At 37.6% G+C, this 20,155-nt stretch overlaps 1 protein-coding gene across 5 annotated transcripts in view; it reads right to left on the bottom strand.

The window, feature by feature from the left end:
- CEP128 (centrosomal protein 128) overlaps positions 1-20,155 on the bottom strand; it is a 412,817-nt gene that overhangs the window by 73,364 nt on the left and 319,298 nt on the right. For all 5 annotated transcript variants that reach the window (XM_046006996.1, XM_046006995.1, XM_046006999.1 and 2 more), the window contains one exon: positions 4,663-4,712. In XM_046006996.1, the coding sequence (XP_045862952.1) occupies positions 4,663-4,712 (50 nt within the window). The remainder of the gene's footprint in view (positions 1-4,662; positions 4,713-20,155) is intronic.

The following is a 20,155-nucleotide window of genomic DNA, read 5'->3' as shown; positions in this document are numbered from 1 at the left end:
CATGATCCCCGGGTCCTGGGATCTAGCCCCACATCGGGCTTTCTGCTCAGCGGGGAGCCTGCTTCCTTCTCTCTCTCTCTGCCTGCCTCTCTGCCTACTTGTGGTCTCTGTCTGTCAGGTGAATAGATAAAATCTTAAAAAAAAAAAAAGAAGAAAGAATAGTGCACAATGTAACTGCAAATGAATGTCTTACACACACACACACAAACACAGAAAATATTAACCTCCAATGAAGAATTTTGGTAATTACCAATTGTATTATAGAAATCACTGTCAAATATGTTTGTCTCCACTGTTTGTGATTCCTCTTAAGATTGAAAATATTCTCCTTGCTGCTGCCTGCCTCCCTCACCATTATATCCTCTTCCTTTGCCACTGATTACTACAACTTGTGCCAAATTACTCACTTAATGACCTTTCAGTTCAATACTACATTTAAAGAAGGAGGGGGAATAGAGCAGGATAGAGAAAAGGAGGGAGAATGAAAGTGGGTGTGTGCGTATGTGTATACACAGGAATGCTAGAGCCTAGGAGCCCTCTCCTCCAAATGTTTTTAAACAGAAAATCACCTGTAGGACAAGGATGGTTTTTGTTTTTTAATGGGCAGACCTTCTGAAGACCAGAAACAGGTGCTAAATCAGAGTCTGGTAGGTAGTATTCATTTGTTTATTTGATCAACAAAAACTTACTGAGTCCCTAACTATGAGGGTGCACTGTGCTAAATAGTAGATATTTGGGAACATGAAAGACAAGAGTGACTGCATAGGTATGATAGGAAATTACCACTTACTGTATGGTAAATTTTAAAACTTAAGCCCCTTAGCTAGGGGGATTCAAGGATTTATTTACTCAGTTTTATTATTTTTCCCTTGAAATATGCTTTGCTATACTTCATGATAGTATGCCCTCCTGAAGTTATTTTCTCTATGTTTTAGACTGTTTTGCAAGATTTTCATCCTTAGCTTAAAACTTAAATGTGAGTGTTCCCTATGGTTCTGGCCTGTTTTCTTCTCTTTATTTTATATATTTCCCCTGGGGCATCCTCACTGCTCCTATGACTCCCCCCTCCCCAAGGTAAGCTATACACCCAACATGGGGCTCCAACTCACACCCTTAAGATCAAGAGTTACACTCTCTCTCCATCTACCAAGTCAGCCAGGCATCACACTCCTATGACTTTTAGTATCATTTATAAGATATGGAGACCAATCTGCTGACAACAAAATCTGCATGTCCAATTCACACACCTTCTGAGTTCTAGACTCATGTAGGAACCCCCTCCTGACACTGCCACCTGGATGTTTCAAGGCACCCAAACTGAAAATATTACAAGTTGAACTAATCAGCTTCCTTTTCTCTCACTGACTAGCACAACCATCCATGAAGTGGCCCAATCAAGAAATCCAGGAGTCATTCTTAGCCCCTTCCGTTTTACTTCCTAACAACCAATCTCAAAGTTCCATGGAATTTTAGATCTTAAAATACATTAAGAAACTATCCACTCCTCTTCATGCTCTCTCTACCACCCAATCCAGGTCACTATCATCTCTTGTCAAAACTCACACAAACATCTGCTTAAATGGTCTCTCTGGTTTTAATCTTACCTGCCCCCAGTTATTTTGGACCTTATAGCCAGTTTGTTGCCCATTCAAAAAAAAAGAAATGAAGATTTGAGTCAGTTGTAAGCTTCTGTGTCAGGCTCCCTGCTCAGTGGGGAGTCTGCTACTCCCCCTCCCTCTACCCCTCCCCACCGCCCTCTCTCCAATAAATAAATAAAATTTTTAAAAAATGAAGATTTGATCATATTGTTCTCTTGCTTCAAATTCTTAATTCTTCAAACTCTTGCTTCAAACTCTTAACTGGTTTCTCACATACTAAGAGTAAGGGTCTTCCTATCTCCTTCACACTGCCTACAACTTACTTTTACTCCAAACTTGCCAGGGTTAACTCCTAGTTATCATTTCAGTATTGGCTTTCTTTGGGAAATCTACTCAGTTTGCCATTCTACCCCATCTTACCCTACCCACCACCTTCAACCTCCTATGCTTCTACCCACCTTATCTTATATCTCCACCAAATAAAGGCAGGTGTTCTTATTATATGTTCCCACAGTGACTTGCACATCCCCTCTAATATCTAATCCCCTATCATAATATTTATTATTATATAACAGATACCTTCTCAGGGCAGGAAGGCATCAGTAGAAACAGCTTGCTTTTGTATCCCTAGCACTCAGTACGGTTAGCGCCTTGCCCAGAAATGGTGCTCAAGGAGTATTTGTTCAATGAGTATGTGAAATATCTTTTATTTGAAGAAAGCTGGAAAGGGTATAGTGATAAACACCCTCTATCCTCAAGGAGGATGACATTAAATACAGAATGTCTGTTATACATAATTATATGATGATAATGAGTAAATAAAACTGACTCCAATTTGGATACATGGGGATTTGTTAACATTGTAAATTGGAATTAAATATTTAGCTCTCCCTCCTAGGATAATCTAATCCACACTAAACACTTCTGGAAGACAGTTTTATGATTTTATATTAAGATGAGAAAATAGGCACAGCAAAGTTAATTGAGGTACTCAAAGTTGCCCAGAAGCAGAGCCAGTATTAAAATTCAAAGTCATCAATTTCCAATCTTTTGCTATCATTTTTTTAAATTGTTTTGTCTTCTACTCCTTGAAATTCTACTGTGTGATTGTAGGACTTCAACCTAAATACCTTTTTTTTTTTTTTTAAAGATTTTATTTATTTGACAGAGGGAAAGAGAGCACAAGCAGGGGGAGCAGCAGGCAGAGGGAGAGGGAGAAGCAGTCCCCCCACTGAGCAGGGAGCACGACATGGGGCTTAATGCCAGGACCCTGAGATCATGACCTGAGCTGAAGGCAAATGCCTAATGACTGAGCCACCCAGGAGCCCCTCAACTTAAATAGTTTGATAGTCTTCCCAAAACTATCACCTGCGATATTTATAATATGAATACAGAAATTCAGGAATATAGGTCTTTTCAATGAATTTTCCTCTAGTGTTAAAATGAAAGGTTTTTTGTGCTGTGTCTCTGCACTCTTGTGTACTCTCAGAGGTGTCGTTTCTTTGTTCTTAATAGACTATTAGGCACTAATTGTCACTACAAAGTGCCAGCATTGAACTTTCCTGCTGTTGGACATCATAATGGATACTCTATATCTATCAGTGCCCACAGTTAGTTGGCTGATGCATTCTATTGCACTCACTGGACATTTTGGTAGAAAATGCTGCCAGTTCTTAATAAATATTTGAGAAGCAAGAGAGGCTATTAAATTTAACAGGATTACTGTTCCAACATTTGTATTGTGAGAGAAGTAAACTCAGAAAGGTTGGTGCTGTCATTTCAAAAGGCCATATATGTACTATCTACTCAATAAATTTGTTTACATGTGTTATTCTGGCAAATATAATGTATAACCAAAGTGCTGCTGAAAGACTTTATTACCTTTTCAATATATACATTTGGTATACATGGAAGCTTTGCTTTTCCTGATTCTGATATTAATTTCTCAGACATAGACACAGTGACTATACACTTGAGATTTTTCCTAGCCCCAGATAGGACCAACCAGGGTTTCTTTTTAACCTGACTATAGCTCAAGCTGTTAAATAAATCCAATCTGTACAGAACTGTGGCCAATACATGCCACTTTTATTAGGGATATAGAACTATCTTCTTTTTCATTTTTAGATCAATAATATAATTTTCTTTTAACAAATACACCATTAAATAGAAGAATTCCCAATTATAGAACATTTCTCTCACTCTTTGGGCTTCGCTTGACCCATCCTTCATTTGCCAGAAGCAAAAACCTCTACCTCTAAAGCATTCAAGCCAGCTCATTATATCACTCTCCAGTCCTGCCTTGCAGCTTCCACGCCCAGGAAGAACTCTAAATGTCCAAAGTATTTACTGTTCTTAATCCCCAGCGTGACGTTAAGTGAATTGGTTCTGTCATGTGAGTATAACTGATTATGTTTCCACTAATAAAGATAGACACTTGAGTTACCCATCTGCAAGTGAGCCCAGTGTAAAAGGAAGAGAGAACTACCACTGTCAGATGCCAAGTTAACATCACTTGCTCATACCATGGAACTGTCAATTAAAATTCTAGAGTAATCTTTCAAACACAATTTTCCAGTCCAAGAACTATGTATAAATCCACAGTGAATTAAGAGGCATACAAGGTAAAGTCTTAAGCTCCATGTATGTGTTAATATTCTGGGTTGGTCATCGATAGATGACATTCATGGAGCCAGAATTCTCTTGACTTTCACTTGAAATGCAGATTCCATGAATTCATCCTCATTCATCGGCCCTGTTTTTTGGGGAAATGACTTTGCAAAGATGTTGCTTTCATTTCATAACGCTGCGGTTCCTATTAAGCTATACCAAGGAATAAAGGTTCCTTTCAAGAGTAGCACAGGGGCTGACTTTGCCTCCTGCTTTAGGAGATTATAAATATTCTCACACACTTCTAAAAGGAAGCAAATTCTAACTTGGGCTTTAACATTCTGACATGTTTTTCACTCCATTTGTCAGTGGTCTGAATGAGGTAACAATAAAGGGTAACAGAGTAAAAACAGATGTTTTTATCCCAAGGACAAAATTCTGTTGGAGAATTTACCTGCAGAGATTCCATTTCTTCATCTTTTCTGTGGGTCTCCTCCAGAAGATCTATAAGAAGAAAGCAAAATGCCCATCAAGATAACGTTGCCTCTTAGTATCAAACTCAATTTAGTCAGGTTATAAAAAGGTTATACAGGAGCATGTAAAAACTGTTGCCTGGAAAGAGAATTTAATGTTTAAGTGTGAAAAGGAATGTCAAAGAAATGCCCTCTGATCCTAATGGATGAGATGGGACAGAGATCTGGACTCTGCCAATCCTGAGCTAGCTGAGAAGCCCTGGGAGATCTAGACTCTGGTGGAGGTGCCAGAGAAGAAGGCCAACTAATTTACAAATCCAAAATCATATCAATATTTTAGGAATTTGGCCCACTGTTTATATAACTCTGAAGTAACACAAAATTAAAAAAACAAACAACTTTTCTCTTTAATGAAAAATGAGAAACAAATCATTTGCTCTTAAAATAAGTTCCCAAGCCAAACTCCACCTCCAGAGTCCATTTTTATAACCAAATTAAAACATCCTGGAATAATGGGTGTTATTAATGGAAGTAGAACACCACCTTCACAGTAAAGTCATATTAATTATCATTTCACGCTGAGAAGGTGGGAAGCACTAAAGCTACATCCGACCAAGAGCTTAGCATCATCTCAGAGAAATTAGCAGCTAGAAGCGAAGGTAGTCAACTGAAGAGAGTTCCGTCTAAATTCATGCATATAGCATGGTATCTCGGTGCCCTACATTAATTTACAAACTTGCTATAAAGGAAAATATATTTGGCAAGCAGAATTTTCTGCCTGCAGCTATACCATCCCGTGCTATGATCTTATTAGATCTCACAAACCTAAAGAGGGCTGGGCTGAGTCAGAAGTTGGACGAAAACAGGCAAGAAACACCTACAGCAGTGCACATTAATATGAGCATTTGCCTTGCTCTGTGATTGATGGAGCTCACCAAGAGGCTGTGCTGCATAAAAGGAAAATATAACTTACAGAAATTCAATATATATCTCAGAAAGGCAAATGCAAATGTTTTTAGCAAGTGTTATACTACATATAGCAGGAAGCAATACTACGGTGAGAAGCCAAGGCATGGGGCTATAGGTTATAAGTGAACAGGCAAGATGCTGGAACTCAGGAGAGCTGGCAGATGGTAGGACTGTTGGTGAGACTGCATGGCTAATTCAGCCACAGAAGAGTCACATACAATCCCCCAAGACACGATGTACTGGGATTCAGGAGAACAGGTGATTTTTGCTCTATATCCCATAGAGGGGTGGACTTTGGCTCCCAAACCCCCCCTAATGAGGGTTAGGCCTATAAAGTTAGAGGAGAAAGTCAAGGTATTAGGCTGCATTTTAGAAGGGGTCTTTGGTTGGCATAGCAGGTTCTTTAGCTACACAGAAACCAACTTGGGGGTGGCAGACTGTTTCAGCGCCTTCAAAAATTCCTCACCCTGAATCCTTACTCATATGCATTGTGACACTGCAGCTGCCACCTTGAGGAGGTCACACTCATCTACTTTCTACATGTCACCTCTGGCCCAGCTTCCTGACTTGATTGACTAAACAGACTACAGCAGAATCTGTGCCCAACTGCACTGAGAGTTCAAGAGGCCTTGTGCATTTCACTTTCCCACTTGGAACTCTCTCACCACCATAGAACAAGGCCAGGATAACCTGTTGGATGACAAGGGCCTGGGACTCTTCCCACTTATGACACCCTGCAGTTTGCCTTAACTGGCAGCTAGCAAATGCCCAGAAGCACAGCTGTTAACTGGCTTGAAGATGATTATGGATGACTCATAAGGGGAGCTCAAGAGATACCAAAATGCCCAGTGAGCCCAGGGCCAATCCCAACTCACAGAATCAGGACCTGTATACACGGAATTGGGGATGCTTTGGTACCCAGCACTTGCTAACTTACAGCAACCATTTGTTAACTGTACATGAAGCATTCAGAATTTATTAGAGGGACATAAGAGTAACTAACAAATACATGGGAAATGAGGAGCCAGACTCCTCAGAGAGTAACAACTGATCTGGGATGGTAGGGATGTAAGTATCATGAACTAATGGGCATTTTATCCTGGGTGCCTCTAGCCCTTGTGTCACTCCACTCTGGGTGAAATTCCAGAAAGAGAAATGCTTATGAGCCTAGCTTAGATCTCTTGCCTACTGACTGGCTAGGGGAAAGGATGGAGCACTCCCACTGATAACCCCAAAAGGATTAGATGAAGAATAGAAAGGATAGTTTCTAAATGAAAGACCAGGGAACTGTTAAAAGAAGAAGGAATAGGCATCAGACTGGCTAAAAACAACAGTTTCAGTAAATTGTGTCTTTGGCACAACTCTCTTGAATAGTCACAAGATGTAAGATCACTATGTGTCCCTATGTGAACATGGCCATTTTGATTCACTACTTCTGGACATTAGAAGGTTCTCTGATATTAGGCCCCCTGTACTGAATTACATCATTTATGGTACACTGGACTTGGAGTGATGGATAGTAGGGTCCACTAACCATCAAAGAAAGCTGATCTTGTTCCTCCAAACTCCACTCGGTACATCAAACACCAAACACCTTTGCCAAAACATAGCAGATAAATAATGGGTACTGCATCTCTTGTACAATCAAATTCAACTCACAGATTTAATAAGATTATAAATGTAAAGATGTATAAATGTAAAGATGTTCAGTTACCCTCAGAATTTCATGGAATTATTGCAATTTAAAAATTATGTTCTCAATTTCTCTAAATATATAGAGGTTATGCTGTTTTTCCAAAAAGTCTAGTACCAACTGGAATGTTTAATTTTTGACAACTGAACAAAAAAAAAACTACAACTGGCATTTCAAATATAGAAATTCTATACTTTTGGGAAGAATGGTAGAGTAGGAGAACTCTAAGCTCACCTCATCCCATGGCTACCGCTAGAGAAGGCCCACATTAGTGTAAATAACCCAGAAGATGATTCAAAGACTGGTAGACCAGATGTCTCGTAGCTAAACGTAGAGAAGAGGCCACGTGGAAGAGGTTAAGAAGCACAGAGATGCTGTTGGGATCTAAACAGACCCTCAGACTGTCTTCAGGAGGGAAGGACAACTTGGGCACAAAGAGGGGAAAGAAACAGACCCTCACAGTGGGAACCCCAGGCATAGGGAGCCTGCACGGGGGGGAAGGAATCCCTGTGACATTTGACTTTGAAAACTAGAGGCTCACAATTTCAGAAGTTTTTATAATCAGTGGCACTTAACACCTGGAACTTTAAAAATAATCACCCTGGGCTCTGGGAGAGCCAGGAAGGTGAGAGAAAACTGAGTCTCTACCCTTAAAGAGACAGCACAATGAAGGGCCTTGTGGAGCTACAGCCCAGAACCACCAGTGGGAAAAATGCCTGGATACATGGGAAAGAGATCTGTTTACTAATGTCAGAGAGTGAGATGGAGGGGCAGGGATCATTGGGCAACTTCTCTAAGAAGAAAAGAGTTGATGGGCATCACCTTCCTTCCCCCAGCCCCCAGCCTAGACACACATAGACACCTGTGTGAACCATGAGGTGCCAATGCTTGCTACCTAACTTGCTAGCAGCATGCCCTGCAGAGAGGAGCTGCCCCCTCCAGCTAGGCCTCAACTCAAGCCCAGAGTAGGTCCAGACTGTCCTGCTAACAACAGGGACTAAACCCTGTCCACACAGGCAAAAATTGGTAGAATTCCCTTCTGAAGCCACAACCTTATATTAGCCTGGTTCTTTCCAGGCTATATTTTCTACTATGGCAAAGGAACGTGTACAACAGCAAAGCTGGTGAAGAAGAAAGCAGAGCCAAGAGACAGAGTAGGTGAGAATAAGATTGACCTTTGCCTGAAGCCCACATAACTCTTAAACTTCTAACTCTCTTCTTTCCCTCCCTCTACTTCTTCTTCTCTCCCTATTTTCCTTCCTTTCTTTTTTCTTTCCATCTTTCTTTTCCTTTCCTCCCTTCCTTTCCTTCTTGCTTGTACTTAAATTAGGTTTAGTTGGATTGCTGTCAGTTTTAAAAGTCTATGGTAGTCCGGCTGTATGGAGCTTTCTTATCTTTATTTGGAAACTTGGAGAGCTCAGAATTGACAAGAATGTTCTATTTTACAGTGAGCACTTCATTCTACAATAAATCAAGACATGAGGCTCAAAGAAGGCAAATGATTTGCTTGAGATTCCCTAGTTAGTCTAAAGCCCCAGCTAGAGCTTTGCTCTCCTTGCAATGCCAGGGCAATCTTCCTGCCATATATATCACGTCCTGCTCTCATTTGTAACCCCCGGTACTTAATTGTACCTTCCTTAATACCATTATTTTTAAAAATGCACATGTTTGTATTCCTCTGATTTCCTTCAGGAGTTCCCTGATGTCAACGATCAGGGCTCCGATGTCTTCATATCCATATCCTCTCTAACTACTACCTCTCTACCTTTGCTGCTTAACATGGATCCCCCAAATTGTCTCCTCCTCTACATCACTGCTCTATGCAATTGTTCACTTGTTAGGTCCCTTGTTTGAATACATGCATTTGGGATGATGAACAGGGTTATTAAGCTGTGCTGGTAAAATATGGCCACCGGGCTTTGCTGAGAAGCAACTATTTCGCTGCAACCACAAGAGCAGAGAATATAGGTGAGGCCTCTGGACAGCTGCAGTGATAGAGGCCGGGACAACAGAGTGTGATTAGTGCATCTCGTTATAACGAGCAATCTTTGTTGTTTGGTCTTACCGGCTTTAGGACGGATGATCAGCATGGAAAAAGTGGAAGGGCTGCCCTGTTCCCTTGCTCACCACTGGCATGTTCCTGTTTTGCTTTATTATTCTCTGGTTTGCTGCTGTTCAATACAAACAGCAATTCAACTGCCATGCAAATTGCTGTGGCTAAATGTGCTTCCATCAACATGAGTTAATGAAAGATTTTTCTTTCTTTTTTTTTTTTTTTTTTTTTGGTGAAAAGGGCAGTAGTCCTGCCCGTTTTCCTTGGACTGGCTCCAACTCTTTAAATGAGCTGATACTAACTCATTAGGACATACAGTTATTAGAGTAAAAAATACCATTAAAAAAAACATGCTATTATGGATGAGAATGGGAAAATCCAGTTGTGTTGTTTTGTTTTGTTCACTTTGCATTTCTCTGGCACATTCAGGGTAATATATCATGACAATGTTTTTGGCTAAGATGGTCTTGTACTACTTTCTTCACAGTTTTTGCAACTAGTGGTCTGGCTGTTTAAGGAGGTTTGACACTTTTTTATGTTGATTCTGGTTCCTGGTAGCCAAGGAACAGATAGGTTGTTTGTTTATTTGCTTTTAAAAGGAGAATCATGTCAAGCTGTACATGAGAAACCCATCTCTCTAGCAACTTGATCCTTGACAGAAAGGTTGGAGATCAAGTTTAGAAATGAGTATATTTTCTCCCTTAACCTTTACTATAAAATATCTCCACCCAGCTGGTCATGGACAGAAAGTTATAGAAACAAGGGTTTCAGACACAGCAACATGTATAATTACAGCACTGGACAGAGGAGCATTGACAACAAAATATGGCAAATTAATGATTACAGAGAAAATCATTTAACTTCTGGCTCCTATACCTCACTTAGTAATCAGTGCTCCTATTCAGTATTACTCTGTGTCCTGCCATTTACCTAAAACAATAGGTAGTGTAAATTCTCAAAAGAATATAAACTTTTTAAAAAGTAAGTCTGTGGGTCTCTAGGGGGCTCAGTAGGTTAAAGCCTCTGCCTTCAGCTCAGGTCATGATCTCAGGGTCCTGGGATCGAGCCCTGCATCAGGCTCTCTGCTTGGTGGGGAGCCTGCTTCTCCCTCTCTCTCTGCCTACTTGTGATCTCTGTCTGTCAAATAAATAAATAAAATCTTTAAAAAAAAAAGTACATCTGTGTCATTCGTCTTTGTGGGGTGCAGTAGTGGTATAACAAAGTTAATCAAATAAAAGAGTACCTTACAACCCTTCAGAGGTCATAAATGATGGACCTAGCTTCCCATGGTTGTATACTAGAGACATTGGCTACATGCTAACAACCAGGACCAATTTATCTTTTTTCTTTTTTGGCTTCCTAGTTATTAGAATCATTAATATTTTAGGGGCAGAAGGGACCACTGAAATAATCTCACCCAAAGGTTTTCAATCTTTTTTTTAAACAAGTAGAACTTTGTCTTATGAATAAATCACATACACTTTCAAGTGCATATGGTATATAAATAAATACTGTAATTTAAATAGCTGAAAGGAAGCTTCTCAGGTGAAAGCAGAAGGGAGGACCTGGGGGCCAGCCTGCTGGGGCTCTATTCCTAACCTGGCATCACCCCCTGTGGTGCCACAGTGGAGCTATAAAGCTCCAATTATGCTGATTGGAAACCACTGATCTAATCCAACTTCATCACAGTTTATAGATGAGGAGTTCCCAAAGGGCAAAAGCCTCTGTCAGTGTCACACAGCTAGTGAACAGATGTGCATGAACCTGAACCCAGGGCTTCTAAACTGAATCAGGGTCCAGTACTTTTCCTCCTGAAAAATTGACTTTCCTCCTTTGCTTTTCAAGATGTATTGAAATGACATATTATTCCAAACTCTATCATAAATGCTGACACATTGTCCAATGCCTCCCCAAACTGAAAGAAAACTTTCCTACAGCAATTTGTGTAACAACAATCTGTGAGAAGTTCTATAGTTAATTGCTCTGCAAAATGAAATTCCTCAAACCTGGGAGAGGACATCAAAAGATGTGGCTTTGGGGCGCCTGGGTGGCTCAGTGGGTTAAAGCCTCTGCCTTCGGCTCAGGTCATGATCCCAGGGTCCTGGGATCGAGCCCTACATCGGCCTTTCTGCTCCGCAGGGAGCCTGCTTCCTCCTCTCTCTCTGCCTGCCTCTCTGCCTAGTTGTGATTTCTCTCTGTCAAATAAATAAAATATTAAAAAAAAAAAAGATGTGGCTTTGATGGAAAGCAAATACTTAGAACATTTGAAAAGGCAGTTGTTTTTGGCAAAGTGTATGCATCACACAATGTATAGTATATCTCACAAAAAAAAAGCAACAAAAATCTGTGTAAGTGAATCGCTGGCAGCTGAATAGATCCTCTGCTTAATATAATATTTATCAGCAAATTTCTTTTTCTGTTCTGTTACACTAGTATAAGTAAATAGGATAAGTGAATAATAATATAATTGTACATTAGCCAAAATACCTTGAAAATAATCAAATGTGTTATTTTAAAATATATGTAAAACACTTAAAATTGTGTCTGATACATAGTAAAAATGATATATATTAGCTGTTATTATTATTTTAAAAATTACCCTTCAGTATGCCTGCTAAAGTCAGAAAAATGTGTGAAAGACAATCAGTTACATTTAAAAAAAATAAGCAAAAAAAAAGCCCTCAAGTCTACTACTCTGAGACTCCATCTATGATTGGGTAGCTGTATTATTTAGAACTCTGCCATATCTACTGCCACCCACTGGTACATATCTGGATATACCACAATGAGTTAAGAGTTTTCTCATCAGGACTGACCACAGAAAACACACAGATTAAAATGAAGAACAACATTCAAAAAGTATGGCTATCCTCTGTGGTTTGTCTCAGACGCTGAAACAACATACTGGTCTACGGATGGAGCCCAAACAGTCCAATAAATGAAAGGTTTACAATCCACTGTCTGTCTTGGGTATGTGGTAAAACATCCAAATACAGGTACTTATGTTTTATTTGATGTCCATTCATTTCTGGTGAAACTTTCCATCTTGACCACTATAGAGATTTAAAACCTCTTCTTCACAAAACTGCTACCCTATAGAAAACAACACAATAATCTACCCCATTCCATCTCATTCTTGGTGCTGACCTGGAGAAACACCAAGATGTAGAATAAAACGTTCTGACTCAGCCACCTATTAAGACTTTTATCATTTGTATTAGCAACACAAGCGGAGAAAGTAAGAACATATTCTTTAATAAATAAGGCACTGTTCTAAACTGTCTTGTTCAATGGGACTATATGTCACAATTAGCAAAATAAGAGAAGTTTATAATGAATTGTAAACACCACTCCAAGAAGAAGTTTCATATGCTCATATCTAGCCATAAAATCATGCTTCTTTCTGCATACACTACCTCTAAATTGTGTTCACTTAACAGAAAGCTTGGCTTTTATATAAATTCCTTAGGTTGGAAGGCAGTTTGTCTTAGACCCCATTTTGGTTCTAGACTCATAGTGCAAGGAAGTATGTAATTTGGGGATTATTAAAATCCTAGGTTTACGACTCGTTCTGCAAGCGTCTCCTGTTTATGGAAGTTACAAAAGTTTATGCTGGTTTCTTGATGCACCTACTACTCAGTTGGGCATTTCAGACTCCTAGGTCTACTCTACATCTACTCGAAATATCACAGACAAAGTTCTGGGAAACCAAATTATCAAGAGTAAATCTTGAAAGCAGTGAGAGAGAAAAAATACTTTAGTTATGGGGGAAAACAATTAGAATGTTAGTGAATTTCTCATTAGAAACCATACAGGTCATAACACATTTTTTTAAACGCTGGAAGAAAAGAACCAACAACTCAGAATCCCACAAGCAGTGAAAATATCCTTCAAGATTGAAGGTGAAATTGAGATATTCTCAGAAAGAAAAATTAAAGTGAGTTGTTATCAGACCTATGTTAAAACAGCGACTATGGTAGTTATCAAAAAAAAAAGACAGAGAGAGAGAGAAGAACTAATTAACAAAAAGGGAATCTTAAAAAATGAGGAAGAAAGAACACAGTAATAGAAAATACACATAAATCCAACAATTTCCCTCTCCTATTGATTTTTAAAATTATGTTTGATGTTGAAACAAAAAATTGAACACTATCTGACATTGTTCTAAATGCATCTAGAGGAAATATTTATATTATACATTTTTAAATTTATTTATTTTTTTAAGTAGGCTGTCTGTCCAACATGAGGCTTTAACCCCCGACTCTGAAATCAAGATTGCATGCTATGCCGACTAAGCCAGCCAGGGCAAAAGAATATGAAGAAAGAAATTTGTTATACTTTAAACTGGTAAAATGACTATGCCAGTAGACTTTGATGGCTATATATGTACAAGTAATGCATAGAGCAACCACTAAAAGAACTACACAAAGAGATGCACTAAAAACACAATTGATAAAATGGGATTCTAAAAAAACAACAAACAAACAAACAAAAACACCTGCTAAATAACCAACATTAAGGGGAGAAAAAGCAGAGAAATAAAAAACACAGAAAATAAGCAAAGATGGCAGATTTAAGTCCTAACATATCAATAATTACCTTATATGAAAATGGTCTAAACACACCAATTAAAAGATAGAAATTGCCAGATTTGAATGATCTCTCTGCCATTAATCTATGGCATGATCCATGCATGATATGCTATCTATAAGAAACTCATTTCAAATATACTGATTTGGCAGGATGAGAGTAACAAATGAGAAAGAGCATGCCATGCAAACATTAATGATAAAAATCAGGAATGATATATCAATATGAGACAAAGTAGACTTCAGAGCAAAGAAAACTAATGGAAACAGAAAAGGACATTATATAATGGTAATAAGGGCTAATTTACATAACAATCCTAATGTGTATATGCTAAATAACAAATTTGAAAAAAAAGGTGATGAAAAAACTGATAAAACTGAAAGAGAAAACAGAAAAATTCAAAATTAGAGAATTCAACACCCTTCTCTCAGCAAGTGATTATACAAGTAGACAGAAAATCATCAAGGATATATAGAAGCACATATCAAAGCTATATTTAAGCATAAGTATAACAGGAAAATCTCCAAACATTCGCAACTAAACAATATTAAATAATCTATGGGACAAAGAGAATGTCTCAAGGGAGATTAAAAAATATATATCATGAACTGAATAAAATGATTGTAGGATACAGCCAAAGCAGTGCTGAGAGGTAAATCTATAGCATTTAATGCATACATTAGAATAAAGGTCTTATGAATACTCTATAGCTCAAGAACCTAAAAAAAGAATGTAATAAATCTCAAGCAGCAGAAGGAAGGAAATAGCAAATAACAGAAATCAATGAAGTTAAGAACAGAAAAGCAATAGAAAAAAAAAAAACTAATGAAGTATAGAGCTGGTTCCTCACATAGTTCAAGAAAACTGACAAATCTTTAGCAAGATTGACCAAAAACGGAAAGAAATATTGAGACAGAAAGTGGTGGGGGAAATTACCAATATCAGGAATGAAACAGGGGAAATCACTACAAATCCTAGAGCTGCAAAAGGATAATAAGGGAAGACTATGAGCAACTCTTCATATGTAAATGTGAGAACATGGATGAAATGAACCACATTTTTAAAAAGCATAACTTACCCAATATAAAATACATAATTTGAATAGCCTGTAAGTATTAAAGAAATTGGATTTGTAAGTGTAAAACCCCCAGAAGAGAAATATCCAGGGCAGAAGTTTTTGCTGGTGAATTATGTCAAATGTTTAAAAAAGAATCAGCACCAATTTTACACAATCTCTTCAGAAAACAGAAAAAGAGGGAATACTTCCCAATTCATTTTATCAAGCCAGTATCATGCTCACTACCAAAAATATACAGTTAAAAAAAGATAAAGAAAAAAATTATAGCTCCCTCCTAAATAAAGATACAGAAATCCATAAGAAATATTAGCAAACAGAATTTAACAACATATAAAAAGAATTATATTTCATGACTAAGTTGGGTTTATTCTCAGGTTTGGCTCAATGTTCAAAAATCAGTTAATATAATCCATCATCTTAACAGAGTAAAGAAGAAAAATCACATGATCATATCAACTGATGCATAAAAATCTATCTGACAAAATTCACAACACATTCAAGATTAAAAAAAAAAAACCTCAGAAAAAAAATACAAGGGAATTTTCTCAATCCAATAGAGAGCACCTACAAAAACCCTACAACTAACATTATACTTAATGTTAAAGAAAGATGAAAGAGGAAATGTTTTCCCTTTAATATCAGAAATACAGTAAGAATGCTCTTTCTCACAATTCTTATTCATCATTGTTTGGGAAGACCTTTCTAATGCGACAAAACAAAGAAATAAAAGGTATACAAATCAGAAATTCTCTATGAAAAGAAAATGCAACTACAGTAGGTATAAGAGTTTTTAAAACGATGAGTAAACTGGGAAAAATCAGTCTATTTAATTTCTAGGTTTATTATATAGCTGTAGTAATCAAGACTGCGTGGTCTTTGTGGAGGTATATATACAGAGATTAATCAAACAGATAGAGAACCCATTACAGAAAATGGAAAACAGATTAGTGGTTGCCAGGAGTTAAGGATGGAGTCAGGGTGAAAGGGAAGTCAGTTTGGCTATAAGAGGCAACATGAGGGATCTTCATGTGGATGAAAATGTTCTGTATTTTGATTATCAATGTCAATACCCTGGTTGTGCTATTATACAAGTTTTGCAAGAAATTTCTATTGGGAGAAAATGAGTAAGGGGAACTTTATATATTATAGAATCTCTCTTTTTTAAAAAAAGATTTTATTTATTTATTTGACAGAGAGATCACAAATAGGCAGACAGAGATGGGGAAGCAGGCTCCCCACTGAGCAGAGAGCTGGATGCAGGGCTTGATCCCAGGACCCTGAGATCGTGACCTGAGCTGAAGGCAGAGGCTTAACCCACTGAGCTACCCAGGCGCCCCTATAGGATCTCTAGATAGTCTCACAACTCCATATGAATAGAAAATTATCCTCAAAATAAAAATTTCAATGAAACTACTGTTATTTAACATAGTACTGAAAGTCCTAGTCACAGCTATCAGACAACATAAAGAAATAAAAGTCATCCAAATTAGCAAGGAAGTAAAATTTTCACTCTTAGCAGATGACATAATACTCTATATAGAAAACTCGAAAGAGTCCACCATAAAACTGATAAAACTGATAAACAAATTCAGTGAAGTCACAGGATAAAAAACCAACTACAGAAATTACACCAGTATTGAATCAGCGGAATGAGAAATTAAGTAATCAATCCTATTTAAAATTGCCCCCAAAACAATAAGATACCTACGAATACACTTACCCAAAGACGTAAAAGACCCATACTCTGAAAACTATAAAACACTGATGAAAGAAATGGTATATGAAATGAAAACATGGAACATTCCATGTTCCTGGACTGGGAGAACAAATATTGTTAAAATGTCTAAATTACGGGCACCTGGGTGGCTCAGCCAGCGAAGCAACTGTCTTTGGCTCAGGACAGGATCCTGGAGTCCCAGAATGGAGTCCTGCATAGGACTTCCTGCTCAGTGGGGAGTTTGCTTCTTCCTCTGGTCCTCCCCATCTCATGCTCTCTCTTTCTCACTCTCAAATAAAGAAATTTTTTTTTTAAATGTCTATATTACCCAAAACAATCTATACATTCAATGCAATCCCTACCAAAGTACCAATAGCATTTTTCACAGAGCTAGAACAAACGATTCTAAAATTTGTATGGACCACAAAGACCCCCAATAGCCAAAGCAACCTTGAAAAAGAAAAGCAAAGCTGGAGGCATAACAGCTCCAGACTTCAAGTTATATTACAAAGCTGTAGTAATCAACACAGTATGGTGCTGGCACAAAAGTACACACAGGTCAATGGACCAGAATAGAAAAACCTAAAAATGAACTCACAGTTATATGGTCAATTAATCCTCAACAAAGCAGGTAAGAATATCTAATGAGAAAAAGGCAGTCTCTTTAACAAATGATGTTGGGAATACTGGAGAGCAAAACGCTAAAGATGAAACTGGGACACTTTCTTATACCATACACAAAAATAAATTCAAAATGGATTAAAGATGCAGCTGTGAGACTTGACACCATAAAATTCCTAAAAGAGACCAGAGGCAGTAATCTCTTTAACATCGGCTATAGCAACTTCTTTCTAAATATGTCTCTGGAGAAAGAAAGCAAAAATAAAGTGTTCGAGCTTCATCAAAATAAAAAGCTTCTGCACAGTATAGGAAACAATCAACAAAACTAAACCTAGGGAATAGGAGAAGATATCTGCAAATGACATATCCAATAAAGGGTTAGTATCCAAAATAAAAAGAACTTATATATAAATATATAAAGAACACCCAAAAACAAATAATCCAATTAAAAGATGGATGGAAGATATGAATAGACAGTTTTCCAATGAAGACATCCAGATGCCCATAGACACATGAAAAGATGCTCAACATGACTGATCACCAGGGAAATACAAATCAAAACCACAATGATGTATCTTACACCTGTCAGAATGACCAACAAACAAACAAACAAACAAAAAACACAAGAAACAACAAGGGCTGGTGAGGATGTGGAGAAAAAGGAACCCTTAGGCACTGTTGGTGGGAATATAAACTGGGGCAGCCATGGTGGGAAGTAGTATGGAGGTCCCTCAAAAAATTAAAAATAGAACCACCACATGATCCAGAAATCTATTATTGGGTATTTACCCAACAAATATGAAAATGCTAATTCAAAAAGATAGTATGGATCCCCATGTTTACTGCAGCATTATTATTATTTACAATAGCCAAATTTAGGGAAGTAGCCCAAGTGTCCACTGATAGATGAATGGATAAAGATCTAGAGAGAGAGAGAGAGAGAGAGAGAGTGTATACATACACACAATGGAATATTACTCAGCCATAGAAAAGAATGAGATTTTGTCCTTTGCAATGATATGGATGGAGCTAAAGAGTACTATGCTAAACAAAATAAGTCAGTCATAGAAAGACAAATACCATATGATTTTCACTCCTATGTGAAATTTAAGAAACAAAACAAACAAACAAAGGGGGAAAAAAAGAGAGGGAAGCAAACCAAGAAGCATATTCTTAACTATAGAGAATAAACTGATGGTTCCCAGAAGGGAGGTGCGTGGGGGAACGTGAAATAAGTGATGGGGATTAAGGAGTACACTTGTGATGAGCACCAGGTGGTCTATGGAAGTGTTGAATCACTATATTGTCCATTTGAAACTATTACATTGTATGCTAACTAACTGGAATTTCAATTTAAAAATCATAATGGCTTTAGAAAAAATAAGAGATAATGGATATTAGAGATAATTAATTAATTATTACTTTTTGAGGTCAGTACCTCAAAATCTGCCCTTTCCTGTCCAACCTCATTGCAACTGTCCTAGTCTACACACCCATCTTCTCTTTCCTATATTTCTACTGTACTACTATACTAAAATGAAAGAAATAAAAAATTAAAATAAAACATTGGACATGCTGAGGAATACAGAGCAGGAGCTTCGGTGTCAGAGTCACGTGGATATATAATCTTACCCATCTACTCCTCTTTCTTTCACTCTAAAATGGGGACAAAAATGCCAACATTATGTAACTGTTGAATGATTATATGAAATAATGCACATGACTTCTTCAATTATTAGTAATTATCATTATTTCATCACACTGCTACAAAGATATTACAATAATAATTATTAACTATGAATATAAATTGTGTTGATGATTAGAGAGTCTTGCTTCTGCAAGAGAGAAAATAATTAGGCAAACCGCACATTGATAGCATAAAGACCATCAGTATTTTCCCGGATACTGTATTCTGTTCTGAAGACAGAGACTCTACAGTATTATTCCCTCCCCTCTCATATCTTGTAAACTAGAAATTAAGTTCTTTGTTGATCTGAATTTATGAGAATCTATATAGTAGAATGCTGTGAAATAAACTATATAGTTTTTACTCAATCCCAAGTAGATGTTAAGGGCGGGGTGGGGAGGGGGGAGTTGTTACTAAAACTTTGAGAAAAGCAGTGATACCTTCAAGTTCCATAAATTCCATTTCTAAAACGTGTTCTAAAATTCTCATCTGAAATACTACAATAGTGTCTTGGCTGTGTTCTCTACTCCCAGTGTTGTATCATTCAGCCTTTCCCCTTGACTGCCCTGAGTAATGATTCTAAAACAGATATGCTTATGTCACTCTTTGTTCAAAGGTGTTCTGGGGCTGTAAACTACTTACAGTGTTGGATTCTATCTGTGCTGCCATAAGTGATTGATTGGTCATGACTTCCTAGAGTATATATGGTCAAGTATTCTAGGGTATGCCTGAGCTCAATGAAAGAAGCTCTTAAATTCAGTTTTGATGTCTTCCATGGATATATGACTATAGGGGAATAGTAAAATGTAGAGGTCTAGTATTTTCCATGCTGAGATAAAGTCCAAACTCCTTAGTACATTATTTATAAAGGATCCCTCCACAGTTTACTTCAAAGACCATTATCTTTATACCTCCTTACATTATCTATAATGTCCTTCCTGAAATTCACAAATTAGAAAACATCTAACCATTTTTCAAATCCCAACTTAACAAATATCCTCTGTTGACTTTCACAAGCCACCCAATAACCAAACAGCACTCATATTCCTAGAAATACTGTTTCGGC

Source organism: Meles meles, chromosome 6 (genome assembly GCF_922984935.1).
Source record: "Meles meles chromosome 6, mMelMel3.1 paternal haplotype, whole genome shotgun sequence".
In the NCBI taxonomy this organism is placed as follows: domain Eukaryota; kingdom Metazoa; phylum Chordata; class Mammalia; order Carnivora; family Mustelidae; genus Meles; species Meles meles.
Note: the sequence above shows the minus strand (reverse complement) of the source record. Positions and strands in the feature narration are given on the sequence as shown.